Here is a 17383-nt window from a genome sequence, read left to right on the forward strand (position 1 = left end):
GCGTAACTCCTGCAAGGTCTGCTACTGAACGCTACCGCCGCTGCACCAGACATTGTATATTGTACGCGACTCTCAATTGCAACAGTACAATCTGCGTTTTTAGCTTGCTGCCAGGTTTCGTGAAGTCGGAAGATAGTGCAAGCGCTAAATGCGTGCGTCACAGTCGTAATATGCACACGCTGACCATCATCCTTTTGTCTTTCCCAGTTCTTCTGGCATGTGTCGTTGGCCCTATCGAACAAAAACAGAAAACTGGCCGATGTCCTATTTTAAATATCCAATACCAGCGCACAGCGTGCGCGCGCAGAGGATTGCACAGGTGCAGAGAACGCTAAAGTGTTCCTAGAATCACGACAATTGAACTACCGGCATAAGACCTTGATAACTCGCTCTCGATGTACCCTCGTATGTCCACAAGCATTTCACGAAGTATTCTAGACGCCTTTTGTGCATTAACTCAAAGCATTCTTTACGTATATAAGTATATTCTGTCTGTTCCGGTACGCTTAGTATGGTTACATTCTACACCTGCGGTACCTCGTGCTCTGCGCACACAGGACGTCAGCTACGTTAGATAAAAATAATGTACATTGTCTAGTGATACAGTCACAAGAGCATCATCAGTCTATTCCACGGCGAAGCCTTTTGGTAAGTAAACATGTTGTATCTTTATCACGATGCAGAAAACGTTGCTTTCATATATATGGTCAAACGCAGTTATGATAACAGGTGGGAATAGAACTGCCCGTTTCTTTAGATGTAAGGGAAGAAGTCGCATAAAACAAAATAATTCATGATCACATAGGCCCCAATAAACAAAACATTTATGGCTGTTCCAGCCGACAGTAGTAGGCCCTAAGCCATCGCGAGTAAACCCATCGAATATACACACTTGCTGTTTTACTATGATGCACAAGCATAGCTGACTATTCCTGATATTTTACCATTTAATTCCCCGTATATCTCGCTCCTTGATTATGCAAATCTGTTTAGGTATAGCTCTCAGTGCACAACTACTTGACCTACGTTATCGCCCTTTTAGTGTGACCTGCCCACGTTTTGCTGGGCTGCTGTGGCTGAGAACAAACAGCCTGATGATTGTATCGTCCGATCACGCCAGTGTGACCGAGAGCTTTTTTTCAACCCCATCAGTTGAGGGCGGAGTACTCAATTTTAATCAGCGCATGAAAACGTGAATTCCATAATGTTCATTTTTGGATTAAAGAGCGTGCTAAGCCGCGATAATCATTGGGAAGCGCAGAAACGTCGAAGCGGCGCCAAAGATCACCTTAACCATTCCCACTTTTGTTGGCTGCTACAGCCCAGATTCAGTAAGTTTGCCTCTAAGTGACGTCGACGTTTATTTGTGCATCAGGTCGGTTACAAGTAAGGGTCGAGTGGCGTTGTGCCAGATGGCTTGAAAAGCTTGGCACCATATACACCACGCCCTTTAGCAATATGAATCAAGCGAGCTTGATCATTTGTCCCCGCATCGTCACTTGCCCTCCCTTCACCTCGCCCGCACCGCCTTCATCCTCACCAATTTTCTTAATACCAATCTCACCTCACACTCACCTAAGCAAATGATGGGGATGTCTTGACTTCGGGAGGCTGCCCCCGTAAGGCTGCCCACGCGAGGTCGTAAATACTCAATACCGTAAAGCACGTTGCCGTAATACCATAAAGCAATACCTAAAGCAATACCGTGGATATGCTATGTAAGGTGCTTGTGGCAGTTTTAGCTCTCACTGCGTTGCGCCTCTTGTGAAGACACTCGACTTTGGATAGAGATATGAAGAGTCGCAGCCGGGGAGTACTCATCAATTCAGTGACATCGAGAAGGCTGAAGCGAGAAGGAGGGCAACTCAGAGCGGAGTCGTATTGCTTCGAAAATGCTATACCTAATGGGGTCCAACCTATCGGGAGAAAGCGGAGGGTAGAAATTTAATAGCGAGAAAGCGCTCCGTAACTGCTTTTCGCAGAGATTGAAGAGTGTGTGTGAAAGTAGTGAAAGTGTCATGCGATTGTTGATTTCACAAAGCAGGCCTGATTTACCTACCTGCGCATAACGGCTGCAAGGAATGGATTTTTCGACGACTGAAGGGCGACAATAGTACAGACAATATCCTAGTAAACGAGACCAGTTCTTGCGGCGTTCAGATGAGAGCCGAGCTGATCACTGAGATTAAACAGGATTGTTGTGTCGGTGGGCCTGCGCTCACTTAAGAGCATGGCACGTGTTTTCACAATTGGCTTATTCTAGTTTCTATTACGAAAAAATACTGGAGGCGTTGCCATAAAATCTGCCTTTGTGTGTGTGTGTGTGTTGTGTGTGTGTGGTGTGTGTGTGTGTGTGTGTTGTGTGTGTGTGGTGTGTGTGTGTGTGTGTGTGTGTGGGTGTTGTGTGTTGTGTGTGTGTGTGTGGTTTGGTGGGTGTGGGTGTTTGTGGTGTGGGTGTGTGTGTGTGTGTGTGTGTGTGTGTGTGTGTGTGTGTGTGTGTGTGTGTGTGTGTGTGTGTGTGGTTGTGGTGGGTGGTGTGTGTGTGTGTGTGTGTGTGGGTGTGTGTGTGTGTGTGTGTGTGTGGGTGTGTGTGGTTGTGTGTGTGTGTGTGTGTGTGTGGTGTGTGTGTGTGTGTGTGTGTGTGTGTGTTTGTGTGTGTGTGTGTGTGTGGTGTGTGTGTGTGGGTGTGTGGGTGGGTGTGTGTGTGTGGTGTGTGTGTGTGTGGTGTGGTGTGGTGTGTGTGGGGTGTGGGTGTGTGTGTGTGTGTGTTGTGTGTGTGTGTGTGTGTGTGTGTGGGTGGTGTGGTGTGGGTGTGTTGTGTGTGTGTGTGTGTGGTGTGTGGTGTGGGTGATGATGATGATGATGATGAGATGGGCTGTGTTGTCATCGCTTAGCAGTGGTACATTCGTCTCACATCGGTGCCTCAATTAGGAACAGTTAAGAGATCTCGAACACACAAGAAGAGAGGGGTGGTTAAGAAAAGCATGTAGAATTGCTGTGACGCCATGGTGGGGAGTAAGCAGAGAAGTAATTCAGGCAATGCCATGACTTTGTGCTTCAGGGTTACTACCGTAAAATAGATCACCAAGTCGGGCTAGTTGGTTGGCAGTCATCGTAAAGGCGAAACTGAGCTAACAATCACAGACAAAAGAAGAATAAAGAAGACTGGACGTGCGCATACTCCCAATTGGATGTTTAATGGGTGAAAGATGACGTATATTCAGAGAACAAGTGAATGAGCCAATCTCATTGGTCATCTAAAACAACGTTACCCTGCCGTCCTAAAGTAGCGTCTAAAAGCCGCAGCTCACAATCAGCTAGTGTCAACGAAGGTTCGCTTATACAATCACGTGTAGTATTTACCTAATACCGTGTAGATTCTTTCGCACGTCCTATATCTCTGTCGGTCTTCGGTGCGACACCACAGAATTTTCCCAAGGGCAACGACGGGAAGGAAGAAGCAAAAATAGTTGATACGTTTTCTTGACAATGGGCTGTACCTTTGCTACAACAATGCTTGCTGGACTTACGAATCGAGTGCTAGAAAGCCTCTATACACGTTATCACTCGGCACTCTCAAAATTAGTCAAAAGGGGGTACAATCAAGCTGTGAATTAAAAGTGTTCTCCAAGGTAGCAAGTACGTACAACGCACGAAGCGTCCACGCAGCGCGTGGACCGCCTGGGAGAAGCTGGCTACCCAGAGCGAGCGGTTGTTTCTTTGGCCTAGCCCAGGAGTCTCAAACTCACCTGAGCCAGCGGGCCGCAGTCACGCAATTTAGTCCCGCAAGGGCCGGGGCAGTGAATAAATTGTCAGCAAACGTGGTCACTTGAAATTTTGAAAGAAAACCTTTCCCATATCTCATATAAGTGCCATTTCTGAAGACTTGGTGCCAGGATTCCAAGAACGTGCTAATACCGATCTCCAAAATGCCGTTTTACGGTTGTGTTTCAGTACATGGTGACCACGTGCGGTGCTTCACGAGAAGTCATGCCTCTGTAGCTCACGAACATAATGATTAAGAAAAGAAAACATGTGCGGCGAAGACAGTCATGTGTGGGCCGCAAGCGAGAGGCGCGCGGATCGGCGTGTTTCAGAACCCTGGCCTAGGCCGTATTGCGAAAGTCCCGCAAAGGCCAGGCTCAGCAGAAAACTGCCTTCCCTGAGTAAGGGAGGAACCCATTGTGCCGTGCATTCACGGCGTACCATATGAATCAAAAGAAGGCGCGAAGCACGTCGATGTACACGAGTCATTTAGCGATTCCCGCAAAGTGGTCGCAGCTTGCGGCAAGAGCCACGCCGACCGAGTAGTAAAAAACAGACACGAGGTAAAAAGCGTCGCGAGCGATACATGCCATGTTCGGAGCGTGTCGTGTGCAGAATCCCTTTACCGCGCGGGAAAAGCTGTGTCAAACCATTCAGCAGATGAATGAAAGAGGCTTTGTGCTAACATGACACTGTTCTTAGCAAAAACTATGACGAATTAGTCCTTCATTGAAGCAAGTGCGAATCTGTGGACTGCAAAACCCGACCTGAAAGTAGTGTTCAGGTTTGAACAAATTCATTGTTTGCAGCATTTGTGTAAAAGCAAATGCAATCATTAATGCACGAAGAGACACTCGGCTGAAAGTCCGGGACTGTGTCCTCGCACAAATGTGTTTCATGTGAGCACAATGTGCAATCGCGTTTTGTCAGCACAATGCGCAATCGCGTAGAACCACTTGTAGAATTGTGATAATGCACTAGAAGAGAGAAGAGAATTTCGAAGAATAAGCTGCATACGGAGCTTCGCATCTATTCGCAGTGCGACGAACAAGCTTCACACGCACTCCTTAGCGTAGGTTATGGAAGGTGGCACTGTGAAATCCGGCAGTGAATATAATGCATTATAGAGAAAGTTCTTCAATAGCGGCAGGGGAGGAGCGCCAATGCTAAAAAGCGTAACACGCTGTGCAATTGTGAAGCTTTATTTTCCCATTCGCTGGGATCAACAGGGGCTGTGTTGCGTTATTGCTCTTCGCTGAAGGTTGGTAGCTTGTCGTAAAACTCCAGGTTAGCGTGTATACATTGGTCAGCACAGGCTCTATATAGTAAATGGTTACCGGTGTCTAGGCGCCATTTAGATAAGAATGAGTTATACCAAAGACCGCTGTGGATGTGTACATATTTCGGACCAGGTAATGAAAAGTCGCCAACAGCGTCTCCTGAGAAAGACCAAGCTCCTACTGAATTTTCTTTTTTTTTCTCTTTCTTTCTCTAAAGCCATCTTGTGTCGGCTGCACGTGCGGATAAGTGAATGCATACTAAAAGAAAAAAAAGACTTTTGTAACAGAAATCGTCAGTCTGATTTAGACGGACGAATAAAGATTATCTACCTCTAAATATAGCACTGAACTTCGCGTCTCTTTAAATGTTATCGCTGAGAGAGCATCCGTTAGATCACGATGTCTCACACTCATTTTATGAATTTGTGGATTTAAAAGGTTCGTATGCTGACAAGGCGAAAACTGGGAGGTGGCGTGGTTGCTTTCTTCAAACGACCTTAACCATGTCCTATTAATAAGTAGCTGACTAGCTTTCCAACGCACTGCTAAGTTCAACAAGCTGCCAACTGCCGCCACAGAAATAGGGAGAAGACGCCGCCTACCATAATTCTTTTCGCATACCCTCTGCCTTAATCAATGTTCACTGAAAATACGACAGCTACAGTGGTTCTTGCTTAGAAGATGGTGTTATTGCTTAGCATTTGTAATGTCGCTTTGTAATGCCAACTTGAGTCAGTGCGTGTTTCAAGAACCAACACGTACGTGACAATGACGCTATCCTTTCGCATTACGTAGATAATAACTGTGTTATACATTACGTAACTGGCAGTAGTAAGCATTAAGCAAGTATTCAAGGATGTAAAGTCTGTATAGATTTTTGGAGCTATAGATCTACTTCTCCCGGTACAAACCCGGAAAATGCCTGCATGCATGCGCTTGACCTTTAAGCTCTGCGAAGCTGAACGCCAACGAAAAGCCTTCATGCAACACTAGTACGGCGCGTTCGCGAATACGAACTGCGGCTCTAAGTGAGTATTCCGTGCATCCACCGCCAGATGCGATATTTGCATCCCAATTCATTGCGCGTTCGCGCCGACGGAGCCAATCAGCGTCTGTGCGCTGTCTCGTGAAACCCCCTGATTTATTTGTCATGGCGTGTAGTCGAAGTGAGGAGACTTCTCGTCGCCCTTGCCTAAACCAAGACATAAGAGAAAGTTGAACCGGTGCAAACCAATGGTCTCGGCCTTTTCAAAGGCAAGCGAAACCGAGCTGGGGCTCGAAAAACATGCTCTAACAGCGTTAAAAACAGTAATTTTAACACGAAAGTGTTTCATGCCGGGGTCCACCAAGACTTCAGTGACGTATTTCTGTCACGGAAATGACGTCGAAAAAGTCCACACGATCAGACGGCAAAGAAGAAAGGTTACATCAACGGAAGTGGAACGCAAGACCTTTCGGAAAGCGACAACAGATGCCGGGCACGCTATCCACTGCGCCATGGTCACAAACTCTGGAGGCTTTACAAGCGCGCCTTTTATATTGCATACTTTCCGTTCACAGTGCGTTTGGTCGGCAGGGTGGTTTCGCCGTCTGGGAGCGGTAAAGCGAAGTATACATTATGACTCTGGCCTCCGCGATTAGCTTCTGTGACGTGTCGTTGCTACGCGTGCGTCCCATTCGGCACGTTTCTAATTGGAGAAGTGCAATTTTATCAATGCCTTAAGACACCGCTAGGTGGTGACCTTAGGCCAAGCCTCGGCCTCGCTCATAGCATCCATCCATATGTTTTTTTATTCACATACCCTAAAGGCCCTTGCCGGGCATTACATAGGGGGGTTTACAGTAAACGGGGTAGGGGTGAGGTTACCTTTGAATAGATATACACTTGTTAACACCAGCATAAGCGAGGCAAATAATAATGAACACTATCGCACACAAAATAATTTACAGGGTTTAGACATACAGGTTTAAAAGATAGCTCAGCGACGATAGCTCAGCGGCTTATATTTGGTGTATGTAGCAAGAAGTGATTTGCCGCAGCTTCTACAGTGATCATCAATTCAAATCGCGACAGTATATACAAGCGCGTTTCCACGTACGCGTCTTATCATGTTATTACTCCATCTTTTTTATTTGAATTTTACATACTTTATATAATATAATATATATACTTTATATAATATTGTAATATACTTTATATAATTTTATATTCACGTTGGCTCTCTTTTCAACATCCGTTGTAGAATTAACCCAATGGAACAAATGAATCAAAGAAACTACGTTGATTACCTGAATTCAAACACAACACCGAAGGCCGATCTTCATCCAACTAGACCTCGCAATTCAGTTTACAAAGCTTCAGACATTATGAAGTGAGCGGCTATGACGTGTACGAACACACGTCCTCGGTATTATCAAGGAAAGTTCTATGTGTACAATGATGAATGCCCGGACACCACAAAAACAGTTTTTTTTTTCAGAAATTGCAAACAACGCTTCTTACACTGCACAAAAGCCGCACATAAACCGCTGAATCCATGGACCTCACCACCGATTATTATTAGCCTTTGTACATGAAGCAAATTTGCATGTGTATTTTTGATACCACTAATTACTACGCCTAAGGGCAGGCTTTCGAAATAAAAAAAGAGCCAAAAAGATTAAACAGCGGGCTGAACTAACTCTGGGAGTGATTATTTTTATTCGGCTCAGGTGCCGTATTGTTAGCTAACAAGCTCGAACCGTTAAGAAAAACCAGTATGTGATATTACGTCCCTGCTAATACGTTTAATGCACGCACGCAGCGGTAACACTAACCTACTGCATGAGTCTGAAAAAGCGTAATCTCTGCATGAGTTCACTAAGCAGCACTGTTCCTTAAAAGATGAAACATGGTTTCCCGTATGGCATGGTATCAGCACACTCTGACATCACTAGTACTGGCAGTATCTATGCAAACTGTTTGTCGTAAGTTTGCGTCAACTGTGGCAACACGCTCGCTTTTTTCTTTTCAGCACTGATGCCTGCTTTCGCAGCTCCTTTCATATTGTGCCTGTGCGTCATGTCTCACATGTTCGAGGGTATAAGCAGCATCCCAAATATTCCGAAAAACTCGGAGAGGCCTAGGACAGTGCCTGGAAAGTCAAGAAACGTTGGAGAGACCGGAAAGATCCGAGGTGTTGGGGCCGAGGGCAACGTTACGAAGACAGCGTTTGTTGGTAAAATTCAGTAAGTCTTCTCTCATTCATATTACTAGAAAATAATGCTAATGAATCAAAAGTAAGGAATTTTATTTCACGTGTTATACCTGCGAAACTTCAATATCGGCGCGTATATTTGGCATGTACGATGATGCTTATTTAGGGAAATAAACAAATAAGCCCACTGGCTCACCCAATTACGATGATCTGTAAGGCTGTTGCGACTCGGAACATATTAATGATGGGTCCACATTTGGCGATCAGATTTATGTCCTCATGACTGTGATGAAGATTGCTGTGGTGATTGCAGTGAGAGAGGCAACGTAGCAGAGTCGTGATACGTTGAAGGAGTTAGTATTTATTAAAAAGGCTTAGCCACGTAAAGCATGTGAGTCCTACTCTGTCGCTGCCCCTACACGATTCAATTGCATTAGTTTAAGGCGCATCCTTAGAAGCCTTATGAAACGCGAAAAAAAAAAGCGAGGCTTGCAATAAGCCGCGGAAGGCTTGACCCAACAAAACTGGGCGATTCTGAAGGCTAATCTGGTTGCGTCTAGGTTGTTTCTAGCCCTTAACTAGGTGATGAGGGTTCTTTTTAGGTTGCTTTTCGCTCGTTGCTAGGCTTTACCTAGGTGACGCTAGGTTGTGTCTACGTTGATTCCCAGCGCAGAGAGGTTCGAGTTAAACCACAGTCTTTCACACACATCACACGCATGTGCTAACTCTATAGAAAGAAACTCGCGCTGAAACCAATCTTTCGCATCTCTCAGACAGTTACAGTCACGACACGGATGTCTAAACTCCAGAGACAGAAACTCAAGCTGAAACCAAGCGTTCGCCGCTCTGATAGATCTACCGGCATGTCGTCTTTGGCGTATGCCTTCCATCGCTTCGGGGTCTTCTCGCAGCAACCGTTGCCTTTCCCGTTCCCCCGTGTTGCGCTGTCGCCTTCTTCCTTTTAAAGACGATAGTCTTTCTTGAGATACTTAAACGGAAAAATTTTGGTCTTTCTGTCTTTCTGTTTGTCGGCACGTCACTCGATTCAGCCACTCGGCCAAAGTTGAACCACTTGCCCAAGGGCCAGCCATCTTGAACGGCTGACTAGGTTTATACTTGTGTACATTGTCGATCAAAAAGAAACCATTACGCATATCTGAGGCGCAACATCACTAGGTAAGTATTAGGTAGTGTGTTCCTTTAATAGAAAATGCATACATGCGTAATTCTAAAGACCCTAGTTTCTTAAGCTGCGCTGAAAATGCGACTGCGCTGAAACTTGCCTGCCTTCGTGCCCTCTGCACGAGCTCATTGTTGTGTTTCGGTTTCGGTTCTGTATTGCACTGTACGAATGCCATGGGGCGCCGCTCTGGCATTCCTGTTTTACCCAGGCGACGTGTAAATAAAAGAGTGTGTGGAGAGTACTCGTTGAGTGCCGACGTTTCTTCTGCTTCAGCGCTTCGCGCCAAACCGCGTGTTCGGGCTGGCTGGCGTCCCCGCCGGTCGCGTTGGTCACCGCCGGTCTTCGCCTGCTGCTGCGCCGGGACTTCCAGTCCGCAACACAGCACTCATGTTTCCCGACGTATTGCCAGATGGCGTCCATATCTCACGCAGCGCCTCTTCTATCGTCTTTAGACGACATTTGCAGCGAAGCACGCAGATATGCGGCCAATTTTTTAGTGGACTAGTGGTGATCAGTGGGAGTTCCTCAATTTCTGTGGCACATACTCGTTTATGACGATGGTAGTTTTCTGATAGGCCGAACAAATTTCTGTGGCACATATCCGTTTGTTGGGCTAACTGTCGTCTTCTTCAATTTAAGTTGACCAGGGGTGAGTAGTGGGATTTACCCAATTCCTGTGGCACGTACCTGGTAGGCCACACGGTGTAGGCCACACAAATTACGGCTGCCAGCGTCGCTGTTAAAAGTGACCGGCGGAGACGTTGGCGTGATTACAAAACGGTCCAAAAAGTACTACGTGATCACAAACGATGCCATGATGGCGTCATCTATGAAGATACATGGTATGACTTCATATGACGACGTCTTCACTTCACATCGCCGCTTGGAAAAAGGTGAGTCGATACTGGAGGCATTGCAACACCACGCGAGGTGCAGGAGGCTTTGGGATGGGAGGAGGGAAGGACAAACACGACAGACTACAAAGAAAAAAAGACGGCATACGCGTTCGGTTCATCATAGGCGATGAACCGGTCATTACCGTTTAACTTACGAGGGTGTAAAAAGACGAGTTGAGAATTGTCAGTTTATGTATATGAAATTTGTTGTGGGCGAAAGGCGCCACAGAGGATTATTGCGCTATATTATGCGGACCACGTATGGCTCCCTCTCGCACCCCTCTCCCACCTATCTCTCTCTCCATGCGCTGCGCGCGCCGCACACTCACTCGCTCAGTCGTTCCCGCCACCGAGCGCAGCAGACGCTCTCCCCACCCGCTCCCCACCCTACCACTTCCATGAAAGCCAGCAGCGAGATCAGGCGCATAGTTGTTTCCGTCCCATTTCTAAGGAGCTTTGCTCATCGGTTGTATTCGTACACGGAACAACTGCTAGTTTTTACTATTGCTTTCATTGAAGCACCTTTGCTGCGGAACTTTGACCTTTCTTTTAAGTGGAGAGTTCAGAAATGCCTATGTTGATTAGGGACGTAACACTCTGGTCAATAGAACGCAATGACAAGCACCGGCTTTTTGCAAGTATACAAATAGCCACAAGCTACTAATAAGCACCAGGTTCATGGCCATGTTGGACAATACGTGGATCACCATGAATTCAGGGAGGAAGTGGGTTGAAACCTAGTGGATATACGACGCCGTGGCTCCAACCGGGGTCACGATGTGCATGACATACAACTGACTGTGCCACATAGATATCGCTAGTGTCTGATACTCCTTCCGGTGGGACTGCGGGCCTGTTTCATTCATTATAAGAGAATTGTAAGGCTGCAGCTATACAATGGATTAGCTGTCCGGTAAAAAGCTCAACAATGTCCCACTTTTTTAGCTTTTTACTTGCAACTGGAAGTGGAGGTTCGATGGGGCACTGAGGTTTAAATTGTGGGAATCTTACCCACACTCTGGAAATTCGAAAGATCCCACAAACTGTGGGAATCGATGCTATGCGAAGCATGCGCGGGATGGTGAATGTGGCGTAATTTTTCAATCGAGCGAAACGTTACGGAATGACGCTAGAGAAATGTGGAAGTGGTATGCCCATACTCATGTTGAAGAGTCGCATATGCATTATGTAACCAGCTGTTTACAGTTGCGTAACGATGCCAACAGCAACATGCGTGTTACCAACACCAGACGCGGTATGCTGATATGTAATGCTTATATTCTTCAATACTGGATAGCGCTAATCCGAACAGGTCAAAGAAGTAATACGGATGCACCGGACAGACGTTACTAGCAACTAAGCTTCATTCAGGAAAGTTTCCCTAGATATTGTCACGTGGTCGTGACGTCGACGAAGACAGCAGTCGGCGTTTGCAAGATGAAACTGTTTATTTGGCCGAACTTGTGGCCGGAAAATGAGAACTAGTACTACCGCAATACACGCTGTACAAAGATAGCGGCGAACAGGGCGTCGTCCGTCGATCAACTGACAAGCGGTCAAGCGCGTCGGCTTTTTTACAGGCGCTATCGAACTTTCCAGCAATATCGCTGGTGGCGGCATTATCTCTAGACAAAGCTGGAACATTCGCGTGCGGGTCGCAATCTTAACAAAACGATCTACTACAATCGTGAAGCTTCTCGAACATTGCTTCGCGGACAGCGTCGAGCGTTGATAACCGTCCCTGCCGGTCAAACCCGAATACATCAAAACAAGACAAGAAGTGGGTGTGGCAATATACACACAGCCGAGTGGCACGCGAACGCGCACTGCACGTACGTTACAGTCACAGTTGCAGTTGTCACAGTTATGCTTGCATTTGTCTGTTATGATGGAGAACGCACGCACGTTCACCAACCCATGCGCATGTGTGGAAGGGGTTCTTGACAGTTCTTGAACAAGGACATCATCACCGTTATCAGTGAGCACCAGCAGATGTACCGGATTTGTTAATCGGATCCGTTCGTTTTTGCGGTTACGAGGGGTCTAAGTGTATAGTGATGTGCGAGGTATAGTGCAGCTGGCGTAAATCCTTAATTCCTCTTACGATGAAATGATCTACGATGCCTCCTGTCCTGGACGTGGCAGCGAGGTCTTTTGATGCCCTGTCCACATTCCAGCCGTCTTTCACCCAGTATAAAGACCAGTCGTTGTTGGGTCTTGATAATTCAATGTTATCGTTATCGCTCACCGATAACGATGAGCGGCCTGGTTCTCTCGGCAGATTTATTGTAGGAAGCATTGACCCCGGTTTTTGCGTAATCGATGTGGTCCACGTTGCGGACCACGTGAACGAGTGCATGATAATTGAGCGTCTTCCAGGGGTGTTCTGTCTACAGCTACCTTACTTTCCTTGCGTCCGCCGCGGCGTTGTAGCGTTTACGGTGCTCGGCTGCTGACCTGAAGGTCGCGGGTTCGATCCCGGCCGCGGTGATGGCATTTCGATGAAGGCAAAATGCTAGATGCCAGTGTACTGTGCGAGCTCGATGCACGTTAAAGAATACCAGATGGTGAAAATTTCCGGAGCCCTTCGCTATGGCGTATTTGATAATCATTCGTGGTTTTGGGACATAAAACCCCAACAATTATTATTATTACTTTCCTTGCGTGTAAGTGTGTGTATTCGCCGTTACAGTGTTGGTTGAGACTATGTATCACCTGTGGCACATACCCGCATAATATTAACTCTGGTATGTGGGTATGTGCCACACGTGACTGAGAGAAAGGGTTTCATGATGTACGCGACATGTATTTTGCGTTATTCATGTCATAACCAATGAATCGTGTTCGTCATGCACTGATTCCCTGCTATGCCAATTTTGGTATATTACAAGTCATGGAGACGACCAGGAGAGAGCTCAGACGTAGGCGGCTAGATAGATAGATAGATAGATAGATAGATAGATAGATAGATAGATAGATACGTAGATTGAAACGGCCAAAGTGCCTGAGGTTCGCTAAGAAATGCTTCGCATTTAATAGGAAAACATGAAGGTCCGACGAACACGATTAAACGGCAAAAACATGGATAACGTGACCTGCCTGTCGCCTACGTCATGAAACCCTTTCCCCAGTCACGTGTGGCGAATGCCTGCAAACCACGGCTCGTGGAATGCGGGTACGCGCTACGTATGATTCAAAGTGTAAATCAACCCGGGAACGGCGAGAATAGGCTGAAAATTTCATGACACTAAGACGGTTAAACAAAAGAAAAATATGGTTTGTTAGGATTGTCATTTTTAATGTAGCAGGCACGCGCTGACAAAGGTGCTGCAGCGACCCTCTACGGCAACCACGCGATGTATTAAAAGTCAATGTGTTACATAAATAGATACGGTGAGCATTTCCTAACAACATTGTAAACGGCCATGCTTCTCTAACGTCAGTTTTGGTTGCAGGGGTGGCTACCCGCTTTAACCGTGCAACAAACATTTAATATGTACTCCAATGACTCGGTAAGCTAAAGTCAAGCGTGGCTGGACCCCGGTGTTATAATCCAACGAAAGCTACTTACGCTATGTCCATCATCGCACCGTAGGACGCACTTCGCTTCGATAAAACTGACGTCTGTGCTATGAACTGAATGCCGATGTATACTTCGAAGCATGAGCTGTCTTTTATGCGCCAGTGTATTCGACGTGTTTGGCGAGCCCACAACAGTCATACAGCTCAGTTTACACAATTACCTATGTCCACCTCGTAACGCTTGGCTAAAAGCCGAGAAATCCGGAATAGGCAGCTACTCACTTACTGCTTTGCATGATATCGATTCGCACAATGCGTGCGATCTGCGACAATTTTTTTCAGATATACCTGTATTGATTTGGGACGTAGCACGGTTGTTAATACAACGTAACGGCAAGCAATATGCAAGTATATGGCGCAGCCATATTCCGTATATATACACTAGGTTCATGGCGGTGAATTACAATACACGGATTACCATTAACTCTGGGAGGAAGTGGGTTGAAACCCAGCTGATATACGACGCCATGACCCTAACGTGGGTCGCGATGTACAGCCCGTCCAAGTGATTGTGCCGCATACATCTCGCTGGAATTGAATACCACTGCCGGTGGGACTGCGGGTCTGTTTCATTCATCCTAAGGGAATTGTAGGGCTGCAGCAAGACACTGGATTAGCTGTCCGGCGGAAAGCGCAACAACGTCCCATTTCTCGCTTTTTTGTCGCCATTGCCCGCAGCAACGTTCCAAAGGTAGTTGCAGGGCACCACACAATCCATTTTCATCTTTTGGCCCTCAGAAAGGCTTGTCTTTGCTCTTTCCATGAGCATCGCTATGTGAGTTTTGCGTGCATCCCTCGAGAGATGGCGCCACACTGCGTGACCACGCCGGCAGCCTACGGTGCGGCGCAGATGGCGTTTGGCAGAGGCGAGACTTGCAACGAGCTTTACTTCAAAACAGGTTCATTCCGGCTCAGCAAGCTTTCAGGCTTGCGTCGCGTAGTAGTCAGACGTTAAGATTGTTTCTGCTATCACCTCCAGCGAATCTGCTTTGCTGGTAGTCATTTCATGCTTGCATCTGCTCTTGATTACCGGAGAGCCAGCTATTTTTTTTATTGAGTTATCAGTAGCAACACCCGTCAAGAATTGATTGGTAGATTGATCGATTACATTACGCTTTGCATAAGAATTTCGTGATTTGAACGGGAGTGCAGCCTGGTCTATTCAATTTCCTTCTGTTCCAGTGCCAGACATTCGAAACATCGCAGTCGGTAAGCGTCATCGCTGCGACGAATGATCTCTCATAGCTTTAAATTGGGATTGGCTATGTGATGGCAAGCTCCATTTTCACAGTATCGCTTCCACAACCCCAAGAAGTCGCCCACAGGTCGTTCAAAACCGACGGGCTGTGCGCTACAAGGAATGAGGGGTAGACGAAAATAGACTGCGGTGTCGATGTTAAGTTTGTAACTAAGTGAATGAATATTTTTCAACGGTGGAGCTATCACTACAGGAGACCACTACACAAAAGGTGCATGCCTTGTCATGCGATTTAGAACACCATTAAGAATGTCCAAAGCGCAATTAAGCGCGTTAGGCCCTTAACCCTACTAGATGGAACCTATGAAGAGCTGCCTGTAAATGCATCAAATTGACATAACATTATGTCAAGGCACTCGATATTCTACTGCAACCAAAACATTGCCATAATATGTTGATTTATTTATGTTACAGTAAATAGTTCAAATAAAATTGCAATGTAATATCTTTTAATACTGAAGTCATTCATGCTCCATTTTTGCATAAATCAAGTCAAATCTCAGGCTAGAAATATAGTTCAAGCTTGTCTTCGCTTATCTAGATTTTCAGCGCAGAAAAATTATGCCTGTGACTTGGCTCATGGGAAGCGGCTCGTCGAACGACTCGTCGAACTTGGTAGTGCAAAATAAAGGTAGATGAAGGCACGCTTATTTCGCAGGAGGCTCAATTCATTCAAAGCTCACTGTATGCTCCTCTACCTGAGTCAGTAGTCAACACAACGAGCAAAAATAAGTGGTCTACACAATAGTGTACAAAGCGTCCCAAAGGGTTAATGCGTTTTCCTCAGCGCTGATGGTTCTGTTATTGCAAGATGGCGAGTGTTAAAGCTTAGCACGTTCTCATAAGGTTGGCCATACTCGTAGGCCTGCGCTAGCGCGTACACCGGTCTCATGCATGCAACTTCCTACTCCAACAAATATTTTACACTCACTCTTAATTCAAGTCCCACAGTGTTACACGTTTTCTCACAAGAATAATCTCAATTTCCGTCCATCATCACGAACATTATTTGCACAGTGAGCTATCACGTTTCACATTCTGCATAATTTGCATAATTTTTCTCTGAAACTGCAAGGTTAGACACAAAAGTGATATGTATATCGGAGGAGGGAGGAGGAACTACTTTAGACGCGATCGTCGGACGCCCTCGCACATAAACATACGAAGCGCGGGGCGATGTTATCGCCATTGGACTTTATGCGAAACCTCACGGCGACGGCAAAAACGCGCCTGGAGTGTCCATACGATCGTTATCGCAATAAACGATAGGAAAGTGCTTTTTGTTCACTGATGTTTTTTTTTCGTCAGTGTCCAATGGCATTGCAGAGAGTGGTGTTTCTGTACAAGGTAATTCAATAAAACAATAGTCAGTAAACTTGAGAGGCCTTTGTCCTGCAGTGGGCGTAGTCAGGCTGACGATGAATATTGATGAATGAAACTTAATCCACAGAACAAAAACTCCTGATTATGCAATGGTATCGCTAATACAACGCTAAATTTGTGGCTATCTTTATCGGGGATAGTATCAACGGAAATTCGGTCCGTTTATGTGACGTGCCAGGCAACATTTATTTTTAAAAAGCCCTTCTCTTGTATGGCGAGAAAAGTACTTGTCGATGATCAATGCGACCGGGATACTTGCTGCGGTTGAAGCTGCAGAAGAAGGCAAGACAAAGATACAGTTGAGGCAAAGGCAAGGAAGGTAGCCGGAATTGAAACTTCTGGTTTGCTGCTGTGCATTATTAGAATGTAAAGGGGGAAAGGAGGGCGCTAAACCAGAGCGGAGAGAAAAAGGAGGCTTGCCAGTACCGGTCGGCAGTCAAACATTCATGGTGATGATCTGGTGAAACGCAACCGGAATGCAGTAACATTAAAACGCAGATTACCCAGGATTGAATGCGAAGCAGCGTAAAGAAGTTGTGTAGGAGTAGTGATACCAGTACCACTGTAACGTAACGCATCTTGGTAATGCAGTGACAGGATTGTCGGAGTTAGAAGTTAGCAGGAAGGTAATCCAATTCGCTCGCTTGCCCAAAGGTCAGAACCAGGACGGAGATCACGCCCGGAAAAAAATTATTTCGTGTCAATTTTGTCAGGTATAAATTGGGCAAACACGTTTACGCCTCTCATGACAGAGTATGGCTGGTAGAAATGGTGGAAGCCCCACCAGTTGGCCCACAGATTCGCCGATACTGAGGATGCGCCCCCATCTTCAGCGCAAC

The 17383-nt window shown here is 46.2% G+C and overlaps 1 protein-coding gene across 2 annotated transcripts in view; it reads left to right on the forward strand.

Moving 5' to 3' along the window:
• Window positions 1-576: 576 nt before the first annotated feature.
• The window catches only part of LOC119377508 (uncharacterized), a 30964-nt gene continuing 14157 nt past the window's right edge, over window positions 577-17383 (forward strand). For both annotated transcript variants that reach the window (XM_037646933.2, XM_037646935.2), the window contains exons 1-2: window positions 577-648; window positions 8060-8273. In XM_037646933.2, coding sequence (XP_037502861.1) covers window positions 8065-8273 — 209 coding nt within the window. In that variant the 5' untranslated portion in view covers window positions 577-648; window positions 8060-8064. The remainder of the gene's footprint in view (window positions 649-8059; window positions 8274-17383) is intronic.

This window comes from Rhipicephalus sanguineus, unplaced genomic scaffold (assembly GCF_013339695.2).
Source record: "Rhipicephalus sanguineus isolate Rsan-2018 unplaced genomic scaffold, BIME_Rsan_1.4 Seq484, whole genome shotgun sequence".
NCBI classification, from domain to species: Eukaryota; Metazoa; Arthropoda; class Arachnida; order Ixodida; family Ixodidae; genus Rhipicephalus; species Rhipicephalus sanguineus.